We start from the raw sequence: 26,374 nt of genomic DNA, 5'->3' as shown, positions 1-26,374 counted from the left end.
TCTTGAAGAGATCTCTACTCTTTCCCATTCTATTGTTTTCCTCTATTTCTTTGCATTGATCCCTGAGGAAGGGTTTCTTATCTCTCCTTGCTATTCTTTGGAACTCTGCATTCAGATGGGTATATCTTTCCTGTTCTCCTTTGCCTTTACCTTCTCTTCTTTTCTCAGCTATTTGTAAGGCCTCCTCAGAAAACCATTTTGCCTTCTTGCATTTCTTTTTCTTTGGGATGGTCTTGATCTCTGCCTCCTGTACAATGTCACAAACCTTCTTCCATAGTTCTTCAGGGACTCTATCAGATTCTAATGCCTTGAATTTATTTGTCACTTCTACTGTACAATTGTAATGGGTTTGATTTAGGTCATACCTGAATGGTCTAGTGGTTTTCCCTACTTTCTTCAATTTAAGTATGAATTATGCAATAAGGAGTTCAAGATCTGAGCCACAGTCAGCTCCTGGTCTTGCTTTTGCTGACTGTATACAGCTTCTCCATCTTTGGCTGCTAAGAATATAATCAATCTGATTTTTGTATTGCCCATCTGGTGATGTCCATGTGTAGAGTCTTCTCTTGTGTTGTTGGAAGAGGGTGTTTGCTATGACCAGTGAGTTCTCTTGGCAAAATTCTGTTACCCTTTGCCCTGCTTCATTTTGTACTGCAAGGCCAAATTTGCCTGTTACTCCTGGTATCTCTTGACTTCCTCCTTTGTATTCTAGTCCCCTATAATGAAAAGGACAGTTTTTTGGATGTCAGTTCTAGTGGGTCTTGTAGGTTTTCATAGAACTGCTCAACTTCAGCTTCTTCAGCATTACTGGTTGGGGCATAGACTTAGATTATTGTGATATTGATTGGTTTGCCTTGGAAATGAACAGAGATCATTCTGTCATTTTTGAGATTGCATCTAAGAACTGCATTTCGGACTCTTTTTGTTGACTATGAGGGCTAATCTGTTTCTTTTAATGGATTCTTGCCCACAGTAGTAGATATAATGGTCATCTGAGTTAAATTTGCCCATTCCAGTCCATTTTAGTTCACTGATTCCCAAATGCCCATGTTCACTCTGGCCAACTCCTGTTTGACCACTTCCAGTTTCCCTCATTCATAGGCCTAACATTCCAGGTTCCTATGCAATATTGTTTGTTTCAGCCTTGGAATTTACTCCTGTTACCAATCACATTAACAAATGGGCATTATTTTTTCTTTGACTCTGTCTCTTCATTCTTTCTGGAGTATTTGTCCACTCTTCTCCAGTAGCATATTGGGCATTTACTGGCCTGGGGAGTTCATCTTTCAGTGTCCTGTCTTTTTGCCATTTCATACTGTTCATGAGGTTCTCAAGGCAAGAATACTGAAGTGATTTGCCATTCCCTTCTCCAGTGGACCACATTTTGTCAGAACTCTCCACCATGACCCCATCCGTCTTCGGTTGCCCTACACAGCATGGCTCATAATTTCATTGATTTAGACAAGGCTGTGGTCCATGTGATCAGTTTGATAGCGTTATGAATGTGTGTACTTTTTTTTTTTTAATGGGTCTCCAGGTTTCAGTTCAGGGGAGTTTGTTAGGCATCAGTTGAAAAACCCTATCTCATGCCCATAAACACACATACACAATCTAGTTGCCTCCCAAAACAAATACTGTGCCACTTTTCACTATTTTTTAAATCTAATTTTATTTTTTGTTTGTACCAAATGGCTTGTGGGGCTCTTAGTTCCCTTAACAAGGATTGAACCCATGCCCTCTATCATCGAAGCATGAAGTCCTAACCACTGAACCAACAAGGACTTCCCACTAATCTTTTTTTTTTTTTTTCTTGAGTTATTTGTATGGTTAATAGGAAAAGAATGTTTAAATCATATAGAGAGACCATGCCCTCTGTGACATGTGCTGGTGGGCCTTGACTCATGGTGTCAGCATCTTGCTGTGTGATATGGGCTGCTATTTGCCTTTTAGTCACTCAGTTCCCAGCATCCTTTCCTTTTTTCTGTATTTTCCTAACCACATGTTCCTATCTGCTGACCTTTTTTGATGAAAAGAATTGCTACTGCACTAAAGAGACACCACTCTTCTTACTTCCATGCACTCACCCATGTGGAGGTGTGACCCTGCAATGGAAAAGTGTCAAGTGAATAAAACTGGAGCAGAAATCAAGTCCAAAAGACTTAGGAACTTAATTTCTCTGGACTTCAATTTCCTTATTGGCTATATAAATCACAGAACTTTCTCTTTTCAGATCTGGAGTGGGCCTTTGGTATAACTTATCCAACATACTTCCTGAATTAACCAGGAGAACTTGGACTCTGAGATGCAACCCTCCTGGAGGGCTCACAGTGCCAGGGCCACCTGAAGCACTGATTTCTTCACACCTGCTCTCTTGTCACTGTATGTTTGAAGGACATTTCTATATTGTAATGTCAAATGCATTCAACAAGTGTCATAGTACAAGATAATTAACATCTAGGCAACCATGATGCAGTTTATGCATCCTGTTAATATTATTAACATACTATTAATATTGCTTACCTGGCAGAACCTTTTTTTTCCTATTTATCTCTTTTAAGCCCTTAAGAATGTTAACCTTTTGCAGTGCATTTTCATCATCAAAGTGAGATATTATTATTTACCAATTTAGAGCTTCCTGGTAGTCAGATGGTAAATAATCTGCCTGCAATGCAGGAGACCTGGGTTAGATCCCTTTGTCAGGAAGATCCCCTGGAGAAGGGAATTGCTACCCACTGCAGCATTCTTGCCTGGAAAATTCCATGGACAGAGGAGCCTGCTGGGCTACAGTCCATGGATCCCAAACAGTCAGACATGACCAAGCAACTAACGCACACACAAATTTAGGTGTATTTGAATAACATTTTCCCTGTTTATATTTATCTTGTCATCCTAAGTGTCAGTAGCATTGGAAAGAGAATGTGTTCTCTTTCGTCAACTGAGGTGTTTATGTGACCTGATAATTCAGTAGCACAGAAGTAATACCTTAAAGCAAAGGGGAACTGAACCTCTGCAAAAGCAGCCTTTACCCCTATTTCTACAGAACCAGTTTACCACGTTAATTTCAGTTCCTTTCTCCTTCCTACCACCACACCTTTCCTCTATGCTCACCTCTGTGGCTTTGTTAACCACACGTTTTTCTAGACACAGTGTGAAGATACTCTGAAGATTCTGTGAGCATAACACCCTGGTTTTCTCATTGGTTTGCCTGCAGTGCTGTTGGTTGGCATGTGTTTACCTTCCTCTTTTCCTCACTTTACCTCGTGTTTGTCTCTGTCAGTCATTCTGGAAGCCAGTACGATTTCCAGTATGAACTTCATACGCACCTTTATAAACGCCCAACTGAAAAATCTCATCTTTCATTTCTCATGCATGTCAAGACATCTTAAATCAAAAGTAGATCATTCAAACCTTTGGTGGGCCAAAGCCAAGATTCTTGGTGGTGAATTTTTTTCTGGAACAATTCACAGCAGTTGCTAAAAGTTCCCTTTTGCTTGTCCTTCCTCAAGGAAGAAATATAAGCATGGTTTTCGGTTTCTTTTGGACACTGCTTCTCATTTGCTTTGTATGTGGAGTCGTTGCTAAGTTCTCCTGTGTCTTCTAGTTGCTCACTCTATTTTTGCCTGTGGCCACTGAGTCCCTCTTTACCTTCTTCACATTACCCTCCCAGCCTCCATGCTTGGGGCCTCCCGCACAGAAAGCCTTCTTGGCACCTTAATTGGGACCCCCAGAGCTTTCCAGGTGCCAGTGGCCCTGGAATAAAGTAACACCAGTATTGATGACAAGCTGTCCTTCTGATTTTGCTCAGGAGAATCATTAACCATTCTTAAATAAATCCCGGCTCCTACTCACCATACAATTTTGAACTTGTGCCTTTGTGATATTTGACATGGGGATCACATTTAAAACCATTGTTTGTTTTCTCTGCCCACTGCATCATCATACAGATGATTCTCCTGGATCTTGGTTTCAGTCTCTGTAACTGCCTATCCTTCTGAGACATCTTTCAAAACTCTCTAAGCAGAATGTCATATATAACACATCATCTGGCATTTAAGCTGATTTCTTTCCAAGCAAATCATCTAAACAGGGGGAAAAATATCCCCCCAGGAGTGTGTGTGCATATCATTTATACTGAGGAGACAGCAACTTGTGTTTATATAGATAACACCTTCAGTTTGGGTTGGCCTTTGTATCTTGTATGATTCACTGATGTACCAAGCTGAGCCTTTTCACTAGCTGCTGCCTCTTTCAAAATTCCTTTTCCCAAACAAGATTAGATGACCCTCCTCTGGCTTCCTATAATTATATTTATAAGGGTTGTTGTTCAGTCTCTCAGTCATGTTTGACTTCTTGGGACCCCATGGTCTGCAGCACACCAGGTTCTGCTGTCCTTTACCATCTCCCTGAGTTTGCTCAAACTCTTGTCTGTTGAGTCAGTGATGCCATCCAACCATCTCATCCTCTGTCCTCCCCTTCTCCTCCTGTCTTCAGTCTTTCTCAGCATCAGGATCTTTTCCAATGAGTTGACTCTTCCCATCAGGTGGCCAAAGTATTAGAGCTTCACCTTCTGCATCAGTCCTTCCAATGAATATTCAGGGTTGATTTCCTTTAGGATTAATTGGTTTGATCTCCTTGCTATCCAGGGGACTCTAAAGAGTCTTCTCCAGCACCATAGTTCAAAGGGATTATTGTATTTATAGGGGGCATTAGACAATCACCTCTAATTCTTTGAATTTTGCATTTATCATCTTCAAAGTGGTGATTGCTTAAGAACTGGAAGATGAAAAGAAAAAAAAAAAAAAAACTGGAAGATGCACTCTCTTCATATACACCTAGGAACCGACTCCAGTGCTAGTTCACTCTAAACCTGGGAGAACCTGATGAATCTAGCCATCTTCTTAAGGGGAAGAACAGTGAATGAGTGTGTAAATTTTTTCCTGAGTGTCACATAAGCCCTGAATACAGAAGGACAGTGATCCAAAAAGTATTGAGCTTCCCTGGTGTGGCAATATTCTGTCCTGTAAGGACAGAGTTACCAGAAGCTACACACCTGATCAGGAATTCTACTCTTCTGAGGGATGCCACTTCTCTGTGGCTGTCTCTTTGGCTTCCATTAAGCTTCTGTGCACCTGGCCAGTTAGCGTGGAACTTGACCCAGTCTACACTGTGTTCATTGTTTCTCCAATAAGGCATACATAGCACTTCACTGAGACCCACCTTTCTGTGTACGGAGGTGTTTTTTTGTCCACACATCCCCATCTTTAAAAGATATGCTTAGAGTGAGCACCATGATTATTCATCTTAATGATTACCCACCTCTTTTAAAGGTTGATGCATAGTGGGTCCTCCAGTATTTAACTGAATAAAGAAACAAAGCAGTTGTACAAGCACTTTATGCTTTAAAGCACTTAGTATTTCTTATTTTATTTGACTCTTCAGCCAGTGGATTTTAAACTATGATATCAAGGCATGATGTTGTTCCTTGAGCTGAACTGAGGGCTTTTGCATCTAAAATTTAATGAGTCTTATCTCGATTGGTTGAAAATCACCAATGAGGGGTACTTCTTTTCCACTTTTGAAATTCCTTTCCACCTCAACTTTTTTTTTTCTTAAAAGCTTAAATTTCTTTCATAAGGCTATACCTGTTTTTGCACAGAATTGTGTTTTACTATTTTCATTTGCGTAGTATTCCAAGAAAATTCACTTGACTCCTGGGAGTTGAGCTTTTCAAGCAGATAAGGTAACATTTCTCACAAGAGCAAGTGCTGTACCCTCCTTTTTCTCATGTGTGGATATGTGAGGAGGAGGTTGATTCCTGTATAAAAATTATTTGTCAGACAGTGGTGTGTCTCATACATGCCTTATTTTACTTCAGCTTTCCATCAGCTCTGTGATGCAATGGTATCACCAGGTGTTAAATGATGAACTTGTGTCACAGAGCAATGCATTGTCACAGAGCCAGGAGAGGTGAAGTTCAGTCTGTTTGATTCCAAAGTCCAGGTCCTCTCCACTGTCCTCACACTGTAGTTTTTAACAGTCTAATCTTTACTAAACTCCTTCAAGCAGATGTTATATTTTAAATGCCCCCCCACCCACCCACAGGAGTTTACATAAAACTGAATATAGTTGACTCTCTCTCAATTCAAGTTGGCTTACAAAGGTCTGCCTTCTACCCTATTATATACATTCAAAAAGTGTGTTAGTTGCTTAGTCATGCCTGACTCTTTGCGACCCCATGGACTGTATGTAGCCTGCCAGTCGCCTCTATCCATGGAATTATCCAGGCAAGAATACTGGAGTGGGTAGCCATTCCCTTTTTTCACGGGATCTTCCCAACCCAGGGATTGAACCCAGGTCTCCTGCATTGCAGGCAGATTCTTTACCAGCTGAGCCACCAGCAAAGCTCCATATTGCATCCATGGATTTGCTCAAATCATCTTCATGCTTCTGATTACTTGCTTACTCTTATACCCTGGAATGTGTCTTCCCTTGTTTTTAAACTGTAACTCTGTCTTCCAGTCACCTTTGAATGGGGTTGAGAATTTAAAAAATTAAATTTTAAATTGCCAAGTGAAAGATTGTTTAAAACTCTGTCACTTTCCTATTTAAAAATATTCATTGGAGACAGCAAAGAAAAAATTAGGTGACTTAACAGGAGGCGTTTAGTTGTGGGATTCTGAAAAGTGGAGAACAAAACTTACTCCTGAAGAGTTGACAGTGGATTTAAGAAAGACCTAGTTGTTTTAAAGTTTGTTTGTTAACTTTCCAAATAGTTGGTCCACAGGCACAGAACTGAACTGTCATTGTCTGCGAGCCATGCTATAGTACCGTGGCATATTGATTGATCACAGAAATCCAAATACATGTTATTATAAAATATGTTTTAAATAATTTATTTTTTTGTTGTTAAAACAGCAGATATTAAGACAGTGAGACTAAAACAACAACAACAAAAGGAATCAGTCATGTTTTTTAAGTTGAAGGAAAACTATATGGTGTAGCTTGAGGAAAATATACTTATTACCCAAGAAGAATGTCTTTCTTTTGCCCGTCTTCTCAGTCTCTTCCTTCCACCAGCATAAATACACATTCTGTGTGTATATATATAGGTACATATGTATATGCATATGTATACACACATATGCATATATAGGTACATATGTATTTGCATATGTATATATGCACACATATGTATATATATATACACACACACACATAGGTATGGGACTTAGCTGAAAATCTGTGTAAGTGAAATTGTCAGTCACTGAAATACTCATCTCTTTGCCTCTAAATCAACTTATTTTGCGACCTTGGTGTCATGTACCGTGCATGCATGCATGCTAAGTTGCTTCAGTCATGTCCCACTGTTTGCAACTCATGGACTGTAGCCCTGCCAGGCTCCTCTGTCCATGGGATTCTGCAGGAAAGAACACTGGAATGGGTTGCGATGCCCTCCTCCAGGGGATCTTCCCTATCTAGGGATCGAACCCGAGACTCACATCTCCTCTGTTGGTGGGTTCTTTACCCAGAGTGCCGCCTGGGAAACCCGTCATGCACTAGTTTGACACATTTTTTGATTTTTGTTTGTTTGTTTTCCAATTTGAGATCATTGATGTACTCGTTTGAGTTAAATGCTTAGAAACAAACCAGAGTTTCATGAAATTAGCCCCGTTCTCTTCTTAATTTTAAAGATAATGGGTTACTTCTGAGGATATTACATTTAGACTAACTTGTTCACTTGGCGTTAATGGTAATTCAGGGGCATAACCCGAGAGGCTTAGTCTTCAGATCAGCTGACAGAGAGAAAACATCCTGGTGTGAAGCTGGGACTCTATTGTCTAAATTTTATGGTGCTTTCTCTTTTTCTCTTTTATTTTCTTGTTTTTTTGTGGTTTTCTTTTTTTGTTTGTTTGTTTCAGAGAATAATTGCCAACCATAGAACTGTTGGTGTGTCACTTGCTTAAGAAACGTTTTATGCAGTTGATTGTACATGCAAAGCAGAAAGAGACTCCCAGACACAGAAAGCAACCTTAGAGTTACCAAAGGGGAAAGGGAAGAGGGGAGCCACCAATCAGGGGCACATGATTAACTGATTTACACAGAACTATGTATTAAGTAAGTAAGCAACAAGGATATACTGCATAGAACGGGGAATTATACCCATTAATTTACAATAATCTGTAATGGAATAGAATCTGCAAAAATGCTGAATCACTCTATCCACCTGAAACTAACACAACGTTGTAAATCAACTATACTTGAAAAAATGTTTAAGGTGGAGGTAGAGAATAATGTAGTGAAGTACCTATTAATAAAAAATAAATAATGGAACATGAACTTGGACTTTATTATACCTTTTGGCATAGTGTTTCATCCTCAGTAGCACATTAATTTCTTATTGTAAAATAAGTTTTTTTTTTTTTAAAAAAAGCAACTTCTAACTGAATAAGGGTGAAAGGTGTTAGAAATTCTATGTTTTGTACACAGAATAAGGATGGTATAGCACATAGAAAAATCAGATTTGGAAATAACTTCAAAATGGATTCACTTTTTATAACTGTACCATGTAGAATGAGGTATGAAAAATGTTATTTTAAACTGTGATAGCTCGAATTACTTTCACAATATTGATAAACAGAGAATTGCGTTTCTACTATTTTTTCCCTAGAGGCACACAAATATAAAGTTAATTTTTATAAGAGTAATTTTTAAGTCACAGATTTTTGGAGAGCTTCCTATATAGTGGTCAGTTGTGTATGAAACAAATTATTTTTAGCCTAATTGCAGGCAGAGTAGTTAGGCCACTCACTCTGTTAAGGTTGAATTTCATTTGAACTTTCTAATAGTATGATTTGTTTTCAGAATTTAATAACTGACTCAAATATTTAATAGTGGAAGCTTTCATTAAATTTAAAAGAAATCAGGATATATTTTTAGAAGAGCTAACTTATTTTCCTTATCAGTTTTATCTACTTTAGGAGAAAAGAAAGAGAATGAAGCCCATCTCTTTGTGAACTTAAATAGACATTAATGCTATAATCCCAGCAAGTAATTTATTTCAGTATATATCATCATTCAGAAGAGTTGGGAAGCACCAAATGGCAGTAATAACTATACTTCCAGCTCTCCTGAATAGCAAATTGCACTGACTCTGTGAAACTCTTCACTTGTCTGCTGGATAATCATTCTTTTTAAGACTCAAATATATTTTCTAGACCAGTTTTCGATTGCACATTGTCTACTTTCGCACTGCCTAACTGTTTTCTGTTGAGTACAACGACTTATTTTGAAATGTGAGTGGGGAAAGCTAAGAGTTGAAAGATTTTGTTTCCATGTGTCATCCTAGAAATAGAAGACAAAAAGATCATTAAATGGATTAATTTACAGGCATCCTTAGAATAGAATGTTTTTACCTTAAAGCCTGTTATAAGCCTTTTAAATTAAATTGCATTGTACCATACTCTCTGCTCCCCCCGCCCCCAGGGGTCTCTTGACCTCTCACCTCTTATTTTGTCCTCTAGGCACTCCACTACTGGTGAGGAGAAGCAGTGACCCAGCGCCAAGCCCACCCGCTGATGCCCAGTCAAGCACTTCACTCCCCGGTGGTCAGAGTCTGAAACCTGTGATTCCAGTAGGTATCCTGTTGTTTGCGTTTCTAGTAAAAGATCAAAGCACCTTACACATAAACTAACTGGGACATTACAGTCTTAAGTAAGTGGATGATTAGAGATCTTTTGATAGGGTATGTAATATTACTTATAAGATTAATAATAACTCATATGAGCTATTGCTAGTATCAGTTATAGTGAGAGCTATTATTTATAGAGCACCAACTGTGTGCCTAGGACCGTTTAAAGGGCTTTACATGGTTATCTACACTTCCACCTCAAAGTACCAACTTGCTTTTGTCTCCATTTTACTGATGATGTAACTGAAGCAGAAGGAGGTCTAATGATTTGTCAAAGGTCACAGCTAGTAAGTGGCCAAGTCAAGACTTTAACCCAGGTGGTCGGCTGCAGAACCTGTGATGTTAATTAGTACACTATACAGTTAGATCCCTCATCCTCTTGCTTCATGATGCTCCAAGAGATAGTTTATCTGTTTGTGGTATGTTCATGCAATGCTGTGTGAAGTCATATAATGGTGAATGGTTTCACAATACTGGTATCATAGACATGTGGTACCAGTAACCTAGTTTCTACATCTCAACATTTCAAATGAAGGCAAAGTGAAATTGGATACCAGAATGCTTACACCTAATAAAGCTTACAACTGCTTTACTTCTAACTGAGAAGTGAAGTGGAGAATAGCTTACTAAGAGACCATGTCCTCTTTCCATATGAAACTGTGGGATTTTTCTGCTAAATCCCAATCTTCTTTGAAGAGTTTTAATTGTGGTTCATTCTCTGAAATTGCCTAAGAGTTAGGTTTTCAATGATGGCTGGTATCATTGCAATAAGTGATCTTCAATAATGGCACCCTATTTAAAAAATTTTCTGAAAGTGAATCTCTTCTCCATTTTAAGTCTCACTGTGTATGACGCCTTCAGAAAAAAAGGCAATGTTTTTGGTTTGTAGAGATGCTGAATGAACTAAATGGATTCTCCCAGGGTGAAATAAAATATTCTTAGTAAGAAACTGTTAATGTGTAGGACAGCTTCCCTGGTGGCTCAATGGGAAAGAATCCACCTGCCAATGCAGGAGATGTGGGTTTGATCCCTGGGTTGGGAAGATCCCCTGGAGAAGAAAATGGCAACCCACTCCAGTATTCTTGCCTGGGGACTCTCTTGGACAGAGAAGCCTGGTGTTCATGGGGTTGCAGAGTCAGACATGACTTAGCAACTAAACAACAATAATGTGTATGAAGTAGGGGTCACCATACTAACTCATGGGGTAATTAAATAGGTTTACAGCAATATTTTGCCTGTTTCTTTTTGTAAGCCTGGAAGTGTCCTGGAAATATTTTAGATGTAATGTTTTCTCACTTTCCATCCTTATAAGGAAACATATTTAATAGAACATTATTTTAATAAAAATCAGGTGTATGTGTTCTGCTCTAATGATGAGTATAAACAGAACCAGTATGTGGTGTGGCATTTGTATTTGTGTTTAATGCCCACTGATTGAGCCCACGTTAAGCCTAAATATATTGGATTGGAGGAAGAGAAGAACTATAAAAATGAGAGAAGAATTACATAAAGGAGAAAAACTATAATTTACTGCTTATTTTTATGATGTTAATATACCCCCAAACTGAAGTGTGATCTGTGTTACCATGATTTACATGCAGAAACCCCACCAATATTAGGTCCATGTTTCTATCACTCAGGCTCTGTGTTGAGATCAACTGAAAATACAACAATAAAGCTTTCCCTAGACAAAGTGAGGGCTACTATCTTTCTGCTACATTCTATATCCTTAACAAAATATGATACCGCTGTGTTCCAAGCTGGGGTGTTTGGAGAGGACTATTCAGGACTGATTTCCTTTACAATTGACTGGTTTGATTTCCTTGCTGTCCAAGGTACTCTCAAGAGTCTTCTTCAACACCACAATTCACAAGTATCAGTGCTTCAGTGCTCAGTTTTCTTTAGGTCCAACTCTCACATCTATACATGACCACTGGAAAAACCATAGCCTTGACTAGACGGACCTTTGTCGGCAAAGTAATGTTTCTGCTTTTTAATATGCTGTCTAGGTTTGTCATAGCGTTTCTTCCAAGGAGCAAGTGTCTTTTAATTTCAAGGCTGTAGTCACTATCTGCAGTGATTTTGGAACCCAAGAAAATAAAGTCACTAGGTGTCTAAATGAGGACATTTAGGTGTGTTTATTTTTACCAAAGAAGAAAATGCATTTGTATGTGTGAAAGTGCACACACACATGTGTGTAACAGCTACCCCCCTTTATCTCTGTACATCCTAACTCATGTGCTAGTTAGACCTGCTTGTCCAGTGTCATAACCACTGGCCACATGTGGATATTGAGCACTAGAAATGCATTTCAAGTGTGACATACCCACTGGATGTCAAAGATTGAAATATGAAAAAAGTAATATGAAAAACCTTATTAATTTTTATTGACTCCACATCAAAATGATACTAGGTTTGGTAAATTCAGTTGAATAAAGTATAAACTGTTTTCACCTGTTTCTTTGTACTTTAAAAAAAGACACAGCTACTAAAAAATTAAAAACTACGTCTGTGGTTCACATTGTATTCCTGTTGGACAGAGCAGCTCAGACCTAAGTAAAATTGCATATAGCACTAATGAAATGGTTTGAGACCCTTGAGAGAAAGTTCTTTGAGTTGCACATCATCTCTGGGGTAACAGTATGATTAGGTTTGCCTGGGGCAGTCTGAGTTCATGTGGCATATTTATTAATCGTGTCCCTGCTAACTCTCAGAGGTGTCCATGTATGGATGATAAATTATGTGGCACCCTACACATAGCCCTGTAGTCACTTGTAGTGTTTGCTCAGTGATCAGAGGAGCAGCCTTCCAGGGAAACCATGGGAACGTAACAACCACAACTCCTACCTGGGAGCACACTGCCCAGCGGGCTCTGTGTGTCTCGGGCCTGAGCCCAGGCGGTGCAGAATTGGAGACTATAGATCCACCATCTCTCAGACTCTGTAATTCTATCCATGCTTCCTCTACCACTTGAGCTGCAGTATAGTTGATTCCTGTGGTTTGATAAGGGATGATGAAAATGGGAGCATGTGACAATGTACCCAACTAGCCACTGATATGAAAAATAATTGCTTAAAAAGCTCCATTCTATTGCATTTCATTTCAATATCCAAGAAGAAAAGCAACTACAACAAAAGTCCCACTCTTAAACAGAGTGTTCATATGTAAGTAATTCACAGATGGCAGAGCCCCAAGTGGGTTATATTCAATCATTCCCAAGAAATGAGACTTACTTAAAACCCACAGCATAAAAAGCTGTAAGAATGAATATTTGACACATTTGATTATGTTGAAATATTGCCTCTAAAACCACAGTTGATGATTGTTATTTTTAGTTGTACTTCATTAGACTTGCTCTAGAAGGGAGATTTTTCTTTGATGTCCAGAGATATGTTTTTTGAAATGCTGAAAAAGTCACACTTGTTTTCTGGCTGGTGAAATTATTACAGATTGGTTATTTAAGATGTACAGCCTCGAACAAGTTGAAGTTTTTAAAAAGGGTTTAAAGTAGAAAAATCAGATCTTCAGCAAATTTCTAATTCTGTGAATATTACAAAGCCACTAAACCTCAGTATTTGTCTCTAAGAGTACCACCAGATAAATTTGTTTCCGTCCTTCCTCTTTTCATAAACCTATCCAGTTAGTCAGAATAGAGTGATTATTAATGTGCATATATTATATGACTATTTATCTTTCAAGGAATAGAAAATTCAATTCGACTGACTGCTTGTGAATCAAAGAAAGAGAATCCTGGGGGCAAGATAGTGTAGTAAGAACCTCCTTATGGGCCTGTAACCTTCCTTGCCTTGATTGTAACCTGGTGTTCTTGGCTTAAGGGCATGCCATAAAGCCAGGTTCTTGAAATTGATGTTCCTGAATTTGTGGATGGAAGAGAACTCTAAAACAGATGTGATTTTTTTTCCCCTTAATATCCGGTTAACTACCATGGTTGTTTTGTGTTTTAATGACTGTTTATGGTTTCATGTTTAACCCTAGGGCAAAATGATCCTGCAGGGTGAGTAAATTAAAAAGTGGATTCCTGAAAACTATAATGCTGTGCTTGTTCTCTTTGTTTGTTCTAAAACTATTACTTGTCTTGATTCACCAAAATAAATTAAGAAAATACTGGTCTGTTTTTTAGGCTATATCTAAAATATATGCATTTTATTTCCAAAAAATAGCATGGTCGTCTTTGAAGTTGTTAAATTGGAAGTCCATGGATGGGTTACAGAGGGTCTGTTAAGTCCGTCAAGTTTTACGCATGGCATAGTGTGTGTGTGCGTCTGTGCGTGCACGTGTGTTTGTGTGTATGTGTGTCCTGTGGAGAAGGCAATGGCACCCCACTCCAGTACTCTTGCCTGGAAAATCCCATGGACGGAGGAGCCTGGTGGGCTGCAGTCCATGGGGTCACTAAGAGTCAGACACGAATGAGCGACTACTTCACCCTCGCTTTTCACTTTCATGCATTGGAGAAGGAAATGGCAACCCACTCCAGTGTTCTTGCCTGGAGAATCACAGGGACAGGGGAGCCTCATGGGCTGCCGTCTACGGGGTTGCACAGAGTTGGACACGACTGAAGAGACGCAGCAGCAGCAGCAGCGCATGTGTGTCCTGAAGGTTCTTTATCACCCTTATCAGATGTTACAAGGAATACAAAAGACCAAGAACTCCTTGTTTTGAGGTTTAGGATGAAATAATGTGGGGAAGCCACTAATTCTCAGAATATGATGAAAGATAAAGAAGTAAAGTGGAAATTGCTGCTGTCCTCTATATGTGTATTAAATAAACCAGAAACTGTAAAACTCCTAGAGGAGAACATAAGGTTATTTCATCATATTGTTGCGCTTCCTTCATGGCTCAGTCGGGAAGGAATCCACCTGCAACGCGGGAGACCTGGGTTAGATCCCTGGGTTGGGAAGATTCCCTGGAGGTGGGCATGGCAACCCACTCCGGTATTCTTGTCTGCGGAATCCCCATGGACAGAGCTTGTCCATGTAACCTTGTGGGCTACAGTCCATGGGGTCACAAAGAGTCGAAAATGTGTTAATACACATTTTGAGGTAATTTCATCATATTATTACCTTTCCTCTCAAGCACATAATATACTAATATATAAATCCAAGATGTACAGATAAATGAGAGTTTTTGAATTGCCTCTTTGAGAGATCAAAAATAACTCCTAAGTCAGTAGCAACACAATTCATAGTAACAGTAAGTTTGAGGGTAAGGGGAGCCAATTCCTTTGGGAAGACACCCTGAAGAGAAGTGTTTCCAGTGGTCCTGCTTTCTCAATAGGATTGAGAAGGGAAAATATAATATCAGTTCTTCGGAGGTTTTGGTATTTCATCGGCAAAGATAATGACAGGTAGCTTCCAGTGAGAGAAAATGTTTCCCGTGGGTAGAAGCACTGTCTTTTGTGTGTTGCATATATATATATGTGCATATGCATATATATATATATATGTTGGTTAGAAAATTTTCTCTTGAATGTCACATACATTGAAGTTATTATAGCAGATGTTGCTCTTAGATTAAACATTTTCAAATCCATGAAAGGAATTAATAAAATATTACAGAAAAAGTTCAACAGCTTAGCTTTTAGGATTAAAATCATCAAATTGTCACTAACATGTCAGAGGACTTTTGGTTGTGGGTGGCTGATTGTCGACACCCAACAGAGAAACAACAAAAATTCTGAATGTCCAAGTCATATTTTTCTGTCCATTAGATATGTAATGAAGTAACCATAGAAACAAGGGAACAAAATAATTATTGTAGATGCTGATGTAAATTAGAAAACTCTAGCCATTGTCTTCCAAGGAGGAGAGATGGATACTGAAGAGCTAAAGGGAGGGAGAAATAGCGTGTAATATATAATCATATTATTTAGAGATACTGAAGCCTACAAAAGGTTTTCTTTTTTTTTCCTCTCCTGACACAGTGATTTAATAACAGTCCTGGTGTTTGTAACTCCAGCTGTTCACGCTGTGTGATGATAAGACCAGAGCTTGGAGACACATTTCAACGCGGGTTTTCATATGGCTTTGTTTTTAAGAGATAAAGCTGCCATCCAGTATTTCATGGGGCCAAATGTTTACTTAGTTTGGCAAGTTTAGGCAGCTTAGTTTCTGAAACAGTTATGTTTGTAAGACTCGAGTTCAGGTGGGGGAAATCTAGAAGCCCAATTTATTCTGCAAAAGAGTTTTTCATCAAACCTTGCAGGAGTAGATGAAACAGATTTAGGCTGCATGAATGTCTATGCCATGACTAATGAAGGATTCTGGGGATTGTGTCCCCTGTTTAGGAGGTGCTCCCCCATCATCCTTTTTGGGTCTAATCCAGAACTGGTCCAGAAAATCTAAAAGAAGTATTCCTATTCAGACTTCAGTCTCAGAAATTAAAGAGGTAACCATGACATGCCATCTCTTGCTGTTTAAGTTGATCTGCACATAGTGAAAATTGAATGGGTTTGCTTTTATGTCAGCATAAATTGATTAATCCCTTAGATGTCCATGACCTCTGCCATATGTCATCCAGAAAGGATAAGGCATGGTCCCTGTCCTCAGGAAACTTCAGTTCAGTTCAGTCGCTCAGTCATGTCCGATTCTGTGACCCCATGAATCGCAGCACGCCAGGCCTACCTGTCCATCACAAACTCCCGGAGTTTACTCAAACTCACGCCCATCAAGTCGGTGATGCCATCCAGCAATCTCATCCTCTGTCGTCCCCTTCTCCTCCTGCCCCCAATCCTTCCCAGCATCAGGATCTTTTCCAACGAGTCAACTCTTCGCATGAGGTGGCCAAAGTATTGGAGTTTCAGCTTCAGCATCAGTCCTTCCAATGAATACCCAGGACTTATCTCCTTCAGGATGGACTGGTTGGATCTCCTTACAGTCCAAGGGACTCTCAAGAGTCTTCTCCAACACTGCAGTTCAAAAGCATCAATTTTTCGATGCTCAGCTTTCTTCACAGTACAACTCTCACATCCATACATGACCACTGGAAAAACCATAGCCTTGACCAGACAGACCTTTGTTGGCAAAGTAATGTCTCTGCTTTTTAATATGCTATCTAGGTTGGTCATAACTTTCCTTCCAAGGAGCAAGCGTCTTTTAATTTCATGGCTGCAGTCACCATCTGCAGTGATTTTGGAGCCCCAAGAAATAAAGTCTGACACTGTTTCCACTGTCTCCCCATCTATTTCCCATGAGGTGATGGGATCAGATGCCATGATCTTAGTTTTCTGAAAGTTAAGCTTTAAGCCAACTTTTTCACTTTCCTCTTTCACTTTCATCAAGAGGCTTTTTAGTTCCTCTTCACTTTCTGCCATAAGGGTGGTGTCATCTGCATATCTGAGGTTATTGATATTTCTCCTGGCAATCTTGATTCCAGCTTGTGCTTCTTCCAGCCCAGCGTTTCTCATGATGTACTCTGCATGTAAGTTCAATAAGCAGGGTGACAATATACAGCCTTGACATACTCCTTTGCCTATTTGGATCCAGTCTGTTGTTCCATGTCCAGTTCTAACTGTTGCTTCCTGACCTGCATATAGGTTTCTCAAGAGGTAGGTCAGGTGGTCTGGTATTCCTATCTCCTTCAGAATTTTCCACAGTTTATTGTGATCCACACAGTCGAAGGCTTTGGCGTAGTCAATAAAACAGAAATAGATGTTTCAGGAAACTTACAACCTCATTATGAAGACTAGAGCTAAAGCCATTAACCCTAGCAATCTGCCAGAAAGTATCAAATCATTAAGTCATACATTTTTAACCAATAGAACCAGGGTCCTTTGACTTTGGTCTATACTCTGCTCGACCTCTCAAGGGAATTACCACGAGTACTATCTATATTAGTACTTATGTCACTCAAATATAACTACTTGTTTACATGTCTGTTACAAGAGGAGGCTCCTTAGAGGCATGAGCTGATGTATTCATTTTTGTATGAAAGCCACCAGGCACAGTGCCTGACACATTAATATGATTAAGATGATTAAAACTTTTACTTCCAAGAAGGGCAAAATGAATTCCATTCAGCAGCTTTTACCTATTTTGTAAAGATGTTTGTATTTGTGTGTTTGTATGTGTATACATAGGTATGTATATACGCACACATATGTATAAATGAATTAGAATGTGAAAATTATGAAATTACCTGTATAGCATACTGTTTTGCTCTCTAAACAGTTTAGGTTAGGATTTTCTGCTTTAGGACAGTGTGTTAACCTATGTTTTTCAGTGTTGTCAAGGGGAGAGAGATGTTTAAACACAAGTTCTCCTCTTGGAATTTAAAATGTGGTTGGGTGGCTGAAGTCAGCAATTTCAAGTGAGATCCAATTTATCTTCCTACCATTCTAGCAATGACTCCATCAGAGAAATTGATTCTGAGAAAGAATAGAATTTAAAGGAAAGAATGAACCTTGATAATTCTAGAGGTGAACATTTATAAAGCCTGATTTTGTTAGTGTCTATGAAATGTGAACAAAGGAAATAATTTAGTATGCAATCAATGGAGTTACTTATCTGAGTTCTACCTTTTTGTCAATAAAACTATGAGCTCTATAATTAGAAAGTTAATAATCTTTGTAGTTATAGCTTTTTAATTTTCTAATAATTGTTCAAAGAGCTTACAAAATCCTTGAATAGACCAGAAATGTCTGGACAAGATAGCGCTCTTAGGCCCATCACGTTTAAAAAGTTTGCTTCTAAATTGTTATCATATTGCATCTTCAAGAAGTTCTAATTTCAAGTGATTTGGAAGAAAATAAAAACCACAATCTTGATATATGAATTAGTTCAGAAGCATGAGAACATTTATAAGGTGTTTCATAGCAAAAATCTCATCAACATCTCATGTGAACAGCATGACCGTGTTTGAAATTTAGTAAAGACGATGTTTAAGGTAGCTTTATTGCAAAGGTCAAGATTGTGTGCCCTGACTGCATCAATAACTCTCTGATCCTGAGAAAATTATTTAAATCATGGATGACTTCCACAGAAATTTTGTATAATTGAAAGGAAATAATAATAAGAATCCTATATGAACTACTGTTAAGGATGCAGACATCCAAACTAGCATCTGCACAGTTCCAGATATAAATTATTACCTTGATGGGTGTGAATTCATCTTTAAATTTCCTTTTCATGTCTCAATATCCATAAGTGCTCATAGAATGAGGCTATATTTCTTTGTAAAACACCAAGCTTTATTTTTATTTCTCAAGGTAATAATATCTAGAAATATATATATATATATATTTAAAGCTAAGTACACACACAAAGGCAGCAGCATAAAAACATACATACATCTACATATGCATATTAAATTCTTTGGGGGAGAATACTGCTTCAATCTGGAGACTAAAGTACAAGTAGATCATATTACTTTAAAGTGAAAGCTCAAGGGTATGGACTGTGTCTCTTGTAAGTTCTGATCTGCTGTATGTTCCTTCCATGTTTTGGACATTTACTGAAAATTAATGGCAAGAAAGAAAAGGGTTAATGAATGTTCACCTCGAGAAGTAACAAGATAATCAGTATTAAAAGGAAGGAAGGATTTTTTTTTTTTTTTCCCTGAGCATGGTGCAATTCTTAGAAATCTCTTCTGATGGGAGATTTTTTTTTTCCCCTCACAACCTAAACTCTTCTGAAGACCAGGTTTCATTTTCTTTCTTTCAAAATCTATGGGTTGAATGACACTGTACAGACATTTAAAAGAGTTTTCTCTTTCTCAGGAGGGTGGCCCCTTTCCTAATAGCTCTGTACTTTAAAACAGAGTTCTGATTTAGATGAATCACACTTTAAAAGTAGCTACTGTGTGTGTTTCACGCTTGTGGAAACTTACAGCATCCTCGTAAGCAGCATGTGAGCTTGTCACCATACAGCTTTTGATGTCTGATTAGATGATCTTAGGGACATCTGGAGTGAGTTAGTTTTGAAGTTACTGGTGTGAGGCGCTAGAGAATCCAGCCTTCTGACAGACTTGAACCAGTGAAAACACTACCACTTTTAGCAAATCTTTTTTAACCTGCAACTAGCTGACAATTTTCTGACTGACATAGCCCTGATATTTTCCAACTGACTTTCCAGCCCCTTTTCTCTACAGAACTCCCCACCTTTCAAGCAAAGAATGGGTAAGTGGCATTTGTTGTAAAAATTATAAAGGATTATTCCCCTATGAAAGGAAAAGGTAGATTCTTAAGTATCACAAGTCAGAATTGATGAACTTGCTTAAAGAAATTGTATTGTCTCGTTTTTCTTTGCCGTTAATTTCAGTCACTGTGTCAATCATGCATGCTTCCTTAATTTTTAAATAAAATATATTTGACACTCAGCTATGTTCTATGAAGATCCAAAGATAAATAGGCATCCAAAGCAATTGATATTGCTGCAGTGTAATACCACAGTTTTAGAACATCTGTTAAAAGTTCATACATTTATCTTGTCAAAATGTTATTTGAATAGTCTCATTGAATACAAACATTGTTTAGTTAGAGGTTGTATAATTTGTCTGATGAGGTTTTACTGGTATGAGATGATTTCTATTTCCTGAATAAAATTATTATATACCTATAAATATCTGACTATATTTACAAAATTTGATCATATCCCTCTCCTTCCCTGAAACAACTGACCACTTCCCAGGATATATTTTTAAATTTCTTGGTATGGCTTTTTTTTAATTGTAGCAAATAAAATACATAGCATATAGTTTTTACCATCTTAGTCATTTTAAAATATATGGCTAAATTTCACTAAGTACCTTCATATTATTGTGCAACCATGACACCGTGAGTCTCCAGAGCTCTTTTCATCTATTAGAGCAAAACTGAAACTCTATACTTACTAAACAATAAATCCCAATTTCCCCCTCTCCCCAGCCCTTGGCGGTTACTTTCCGTATCTATGATTTTGACTACTCTAGGTATCTCATATAAGTGAAATCATAAATATTTGGTTTTTGTGACTGGCTTACTTAATTTAGCATAATATCCTCAAAGTTTATTCATGTAGCCTGTACCATAATTTCCTTTTTTTAAGGTGAATAATATGTATGTGAAACATTTTGCTTATCTGTTTATTCATTGAGAAACACTTGTGTCGCCTCTGTGTTTTAGCTGTTGTGAATAATGCTTCTGTGAACATGAGTATACAAATATTGTTTTTAGACCCTATTTTCAATTAGTTTGGGTATATACCCGGGAGTAGAAATTCTGGATCACATGATTATTATATATTTCATATATATACACACACACACACACACATATATATATATAAAACCATAATGTTTTCCATAGTTGTTGTAGCACTTTATATTCTCACCGACAGAACACAAGGGTTCCAATTTCTCTACATCCTTGCCAACACTTGTAATTTTCTGCTTTTTAAAAATAGCCATCCTGATGGATATGAGGTGTCATCTTGTGGTCTTGATTTGCATTTCCCTAATGATTAGCGACATTGAGCATCTTTTCATGTGCTGGTTAGTCATTCATATATTTTCCTTGGAGAAATGTTCATTCACATCCTTTGTGCATTTTTTAATTGGGTTGTATGTTTTTTGTATGTTTTTGCTGTTGTTGAGTTTGGAGGTTTCTGTATATAATCTGGATATTAATCCCTTATTCGGGTGATTTGCAAATGTTTCTTCCATTTTATAGGTTGCCTTTTTACTCTGTTGATGGTGTCCTTTAATATCTCTGAATTATTCATTTTCTGAAGTCCAGTTTGTCTGCTTTCTTATTGTTGCCTGTGTGTTTGTGGCTGTATCCAAGAAAGCATTGCCAACTTTGGGGTTGTGAAGTTTTTTGCCCTATGTTTTCTTCTAAGAGTTTTATATGTTTAGTTCTTACGTGTAGGTCTGTGATCCATTTTGAGTTAAATTTTGTGTATGGAATTGGGTGAAGGTCCAATTTCATTCTTTTGCAGGTGAATATCCAGTTTTCCCAGAGCTGTTTGTTGAAAATACTATTCTTTCCCTGTATCCTTGTTGAAACTCATTGACCATAGGAGTAAGGGTTTGTTTTTGGCTTCTCGGCATTACTTTTTACAACCTAAGCTCAGCGTGTATGTTTAGCTTCATCTCCAGCCCCAGCACATTAGGTGCTCCACGTGTGCTACGTGAAGTTTCTCACACGTGCACAAAACGATCCTGTTTGGCCTAGCTGTATCTTCTGCCAGGCAAGTGACAAATGTCATTCACCCCCACTCCCCCTAGTGAATGTGCAGTTTTCTTTCAAAACCCAGTACAGTGGTCTTTTTCTTTTACTAACCCCCCTCCCCCCAACCTCTCTCAGTTATGTACAGAATTAACCATGTCCTGCCCATGGTGCACTGATATCTTTATTATAATTCTTTCTACCCCATGTTATAATTTCCCACATTTTATATCTCCCTTACAAGACTAAACTCCTTGTGAGTGGATCAAATTTTCATTCACATACCCAAAATGAAATATCTTTCTTAAAGAACAGGGGCACTTATAAGAGGTTTATATAAAGAACAAAATGAAGTACATTTTCCTAATAGCCTATTTAAACCACAAAGCACTTTAATTGCAGTTTTAATAGCATTAATCTGCATGCTAGGTCTGCCAACAGATGGCCACGTAACACTACCCAGGATGTCAAGGAAGGAGGGCCTTTCTTTGCTCAGTGCCAAGTTCTTGTCAGATGTGGACACTTCATTATTTATATCCGAATATGGTATTTCATCTCATAAAAATCTGCAAGTTCCATTTTATTTACTCTGTTTCGTAGATGAAGAAGCTAGGGTTCAAGTAAGTCAACTCATTTGCCCCAGATTATATAACTGATATATAATTATATATATTATAAACAGATTATATAATTAATAGCAGGGCTAGGATTTTCAAATATGTTTCAATCCAAAGTATAACCTCTTTTCATTCTACCAAAGGTTAGCCTTGGAAGTAGCACCCTAGAGTCCATACCTTTGTCCCATTGATGCTATCTATCATTGTTCAAATGCTTAGGGCAATCTTCATTTGAAACTGCCTTAAAGCAAGTTTATGAGCTGCTTCCTAAAAAAAAAAAAAAAAAAAATCATTTCACTATTTTATACTCACGGATTATTTTTCTCCCATAAATGGTATTCTATTTGATGCCAAAATTTATATTGTATAGCTCGTCTCAAGTAACTTGACTGTTTATACAATTTAAGTATCTCTATGCAGCAGAAAAATGTGCTACCATAAAGAAAAAAAGTAAAAAGAAAAATCCTGATGCAGGCATGAAGAACATTTAAAGAATATTTGTAGAAGAACAGCTTCAGATGTGGTTTAGAAGCAGAGTACAGAGTTTTATAGACATTCTTTGTTTATCCAGTTGTCTAGTGGTTAAGAAAACCAGTTTTTATCCCTGAATCATCCACTGGCTTTCTGTCAAGGTAGACAAGTATAATTTTGTTCTCTGTCTGGAAAAGAAGATTGTCTTCTCTCATGCTCACAGTGGAATTGTGAAGTTAATACCTTTTATCTTGAGTATAGCATTTAGGAGAATGTGGGTGCTTAATATATGTTAATAATAGTGGTAATAATGAATGTTGATAATTAGAGGTCTTTTATAATTACCAAATTTCTAATGTGTGTTAAATATAATTAAAGGGGAATGATTTAAATTAATATGCACACATGCAAAAACTAGAGCTAGCCACAGATTTTATTTTTAGCTTCTTAACATCATGAATGTGAATCCAGTATTAAGAAACCCAGTTATGATTAGTGTTTCACTCTGTTCATGATGGAAAACCCAAGCAGGATCTGGAAACCAGAATGGCCTCTGTTTGAGTTGAAAAACATAGTCATGAATGGGGATCTACAAAGAACTTTTGTGATTGGAGTTTGACCACATGAAATGGTGAATCAGACATTATTATTATAATCTATCTCTATAAGACTGAGTTCCATGAAAGAAAGGCACTTTTCCTAGAAACTGGGCACCATTCCAGGAGTAGGTAACAAGCAGAAATGCCTGGAAGGGCCCTAGAAAATGTGGGTGGAATAGAGGAAACAATAATCATAAATAATTTCCCATGAAATTCATCTCGGAGATTCATTCATCAAACTCAATTATTTCATGAGGTACAAGGATGGTAGGTGAGCTGAGGATTGTGAGGGACAGCAAGCTGACGTGACTAAGAACATGGACTTGTAAGTTTGAATGCCTGGTTCAAATCTGCTTCTGCCACTGAGTAAGGGGTTGATTTGTGTTAAGTATGTCCCTTCTTTTGGCCTCTCTTTTCTCATCAGTGACATGATAATAGCAGTATTTACCTTACAGCAGGGATACCCAACCTCCAGGATCTAATTGCTTGATGATCTGAGATGGAGCTGATGTAGTAATAATAGAAATAAAGTGCACAATAAATGTAATGCACTTGAATCATCATGAAACCATCCCCCCTCACCCCTAGTCTTTGGAAAAATTGTCTCCCACAAAACTGGCCCCTAGTGCCAAAAAGGCGGGTGAATGCTGCCTTACAGGCAGACACTTTCTCATCTGTTAAGGCCAGTCTAAAAGATCACCTCCTTTCAAAATTTCTTTTTGAAACCCTACTCCCTGGCAGAAATTTGGTGCCATTTCAGCAATAATTTTTAAAGTGCTATATGACATAGTATTTGTTGAGATCATGATGATATTAGTTTTTTTGTAGGAAGCAAATGTATTTGCTTTGATATTTATTTAATATTTAATTTAATTTATTTAATATTTATTTAATGTAGGACCGAAATAGTAGCAGCCAAACAAAAGCTACCTAGAGACAGTATAGATGCTTGTCATATCACACACTGGTTCCCTGACTCAGGCATGCTCTGCTGTACTTGGAATTGAGCAAACTCTTTTTTCCTGGTTCTACTGCCGCCTCCCTTCTGTGAGAATGGGCCACACTTCTGCCATGAACAGTACCATGAACCCTTATTTTTATTCTATGTCTCCCTCCTTCCTTTGCAGTGGAGGTGTTCTGAGGGCAGATGATGTACTTTTTATCTTGGTAGTCTAGTACTATCTTATGGTGGGTATTTAACCACTGACTGACTGACTGAATAAATGGATGGTAAAATAGTGGACAAGCAACTGGAAAGAATGAAAACTGAACAAATTCACAGATTCTGATAGATTAATGTTTTTTATAGATAAAATATTTTAAAGACAGTGTTGAAAGAATATAGTATTTTATATGGTAAAATACATATATAGGTATATAAAATACTATACATATACATAGTAGTTTTTGATGTGTCTTCTGCATTCACTGTTAAGTGATGAACAAATTTTCATTCAGCATGAAAATTATTTATTTCTATATCAAAAAATGAAACAGGACACGCATAGAGCTCTGAGAACATGAGGCCATTTCTGCATTTTTATTAGAGTTCAAACTCAGTCTTTCCAAGGCACTCTCAGCTTCTTTCATTTTAAATGTGTTAGCAGTGGTGGGGGAGTGAGTGTGTTTGGAAATGATTATAGTCATTTAAGTTCAGCCTCTGATCATTGTTTTTTTAACAATTTGAAAATATATAATTTAATTTAATTATCTGTGTATATTTGGGGGAGTAATTATAAAACCTACCAAAATGACCTCTTAATTTCAAAATTTGACGTTTTCTGGATTTCTAAATCTCTTTTGGTGGATAGATAAAGTATATATTGGAGACTTTGTGCAAGTATTTCTATTAAGCATATGTATATCAGGAAATATTTGATCTGGGGTTAGATATAATTTATTGAATATCCATATATTATTTTCCATAAAATATCAAGTAGTTCCTGCTTTTAATTTTAGTCAGCTTTAGTACTTACACAGAATATTTGTAATACTATCCTATAGGATTCTTGTGTGGCTACACCCCATGTGATAGAAAATATCTGGGTGAAAATTCTGTTTTATTTTGCTTCTACCACATATAGATAAACTGACTTATTGCATCACATAGCCTAAAAAATTGTATCTTAGGAATTGCCAAACTCATTTCTTAAGTTCTGGCTAATTTTCAAATTAGTGGGCCAAAGATAACATGTAAAACTAAATATTTTAAGGCAATGAATCTAGGCATCAATTTTTAGATAAAATTCTCCTGGACTAATTTGGTGAAAAAAAGAATTCTATGCTTTTAGCTCATTGCATTCCTAACCAATACAAAGAGAAGCGAAAAGCAAAGAGGCAAAGGAAAGATATACCCATTTGAATGCAGAGTTCCAAAGAATAGCAAGGAGAAATAAGAAAGCCTTCCTCAGCGATCAATGCAAAGAAATAGAGGAAAATAATAGAATGGGAAAGACTAGAGATCTCTTCAAGAAAATTAGAGATACCAAGGGAGCATCCCATGCAAAGATAGGCTCAATAAAGGACAGAAATAATATGGACCTAACAGAAGCAGAAGATGTTAAGAAGAGGTGGCAAGAATACACAGAAGAACTGTGTGAAGAAGATCTTCACAACCCAGATAATCATGATGGTGTGATCACTCACCTAGAGCCAGACATGCTGGAATGTGAAGTCAGGTGGGCCTTAGGAAGCATCACTACAAACAAAGCTAGTGGAGGTGATAGAATTCAAGTTGAGCTGTTTCAAATCCTGAAAGATGATGCTGTGAAGGTGCTGCACTCAGTATGTCAGCAAATTTGGAAAACTGAGCAGTGACCACAGGACTGGAAAAGGTCAA

The 26,374-nt window shown here is 37.7% G+C and overlaps 1 protein-coding gene across 3 annotated transcripts in view; it reads left to right on the top strand.

Moving 5' to 3' along the window:
• The window catches only part of PARD3B (par-3 family cell polarity regulator beta), a 1,129,489-nt gene that overhangs the window by 541,372 nt on the left and 561,743 nt on the right, over nt 1-26,374 (top strand). For all 3 annotated transcript variants that reach the window (XM_061148945.1, XM_061148946.1, XM_061148947.1), the window contains exon 4: nt 9,522-9,631. In XM_061148945.1, the coding sequence (XP_061004928.1) occupies nt 9,522-9,631 (110 nt within the window). The remainder of the gene's footprint in view (nt 1-9,521; nt 9,632-26,374) is intronic.

The sequence above is a fragment of the Dama dama genome, chromosome 8, assembly GCF_033118175.1.
Source record: "Dama dama isolate Ldn47 chromosome 8, ASM3311817v1, whole genome shotgun sequence".
Lineage (NCBI taxonomy): Eukaryota > Metazoa > Chordata > Mammalia > Artiodactyla > Cervidae > Dama > Dama dama.
This window is presented reverse-complemented; position numbering and strand designations above follow the sequence as displayed.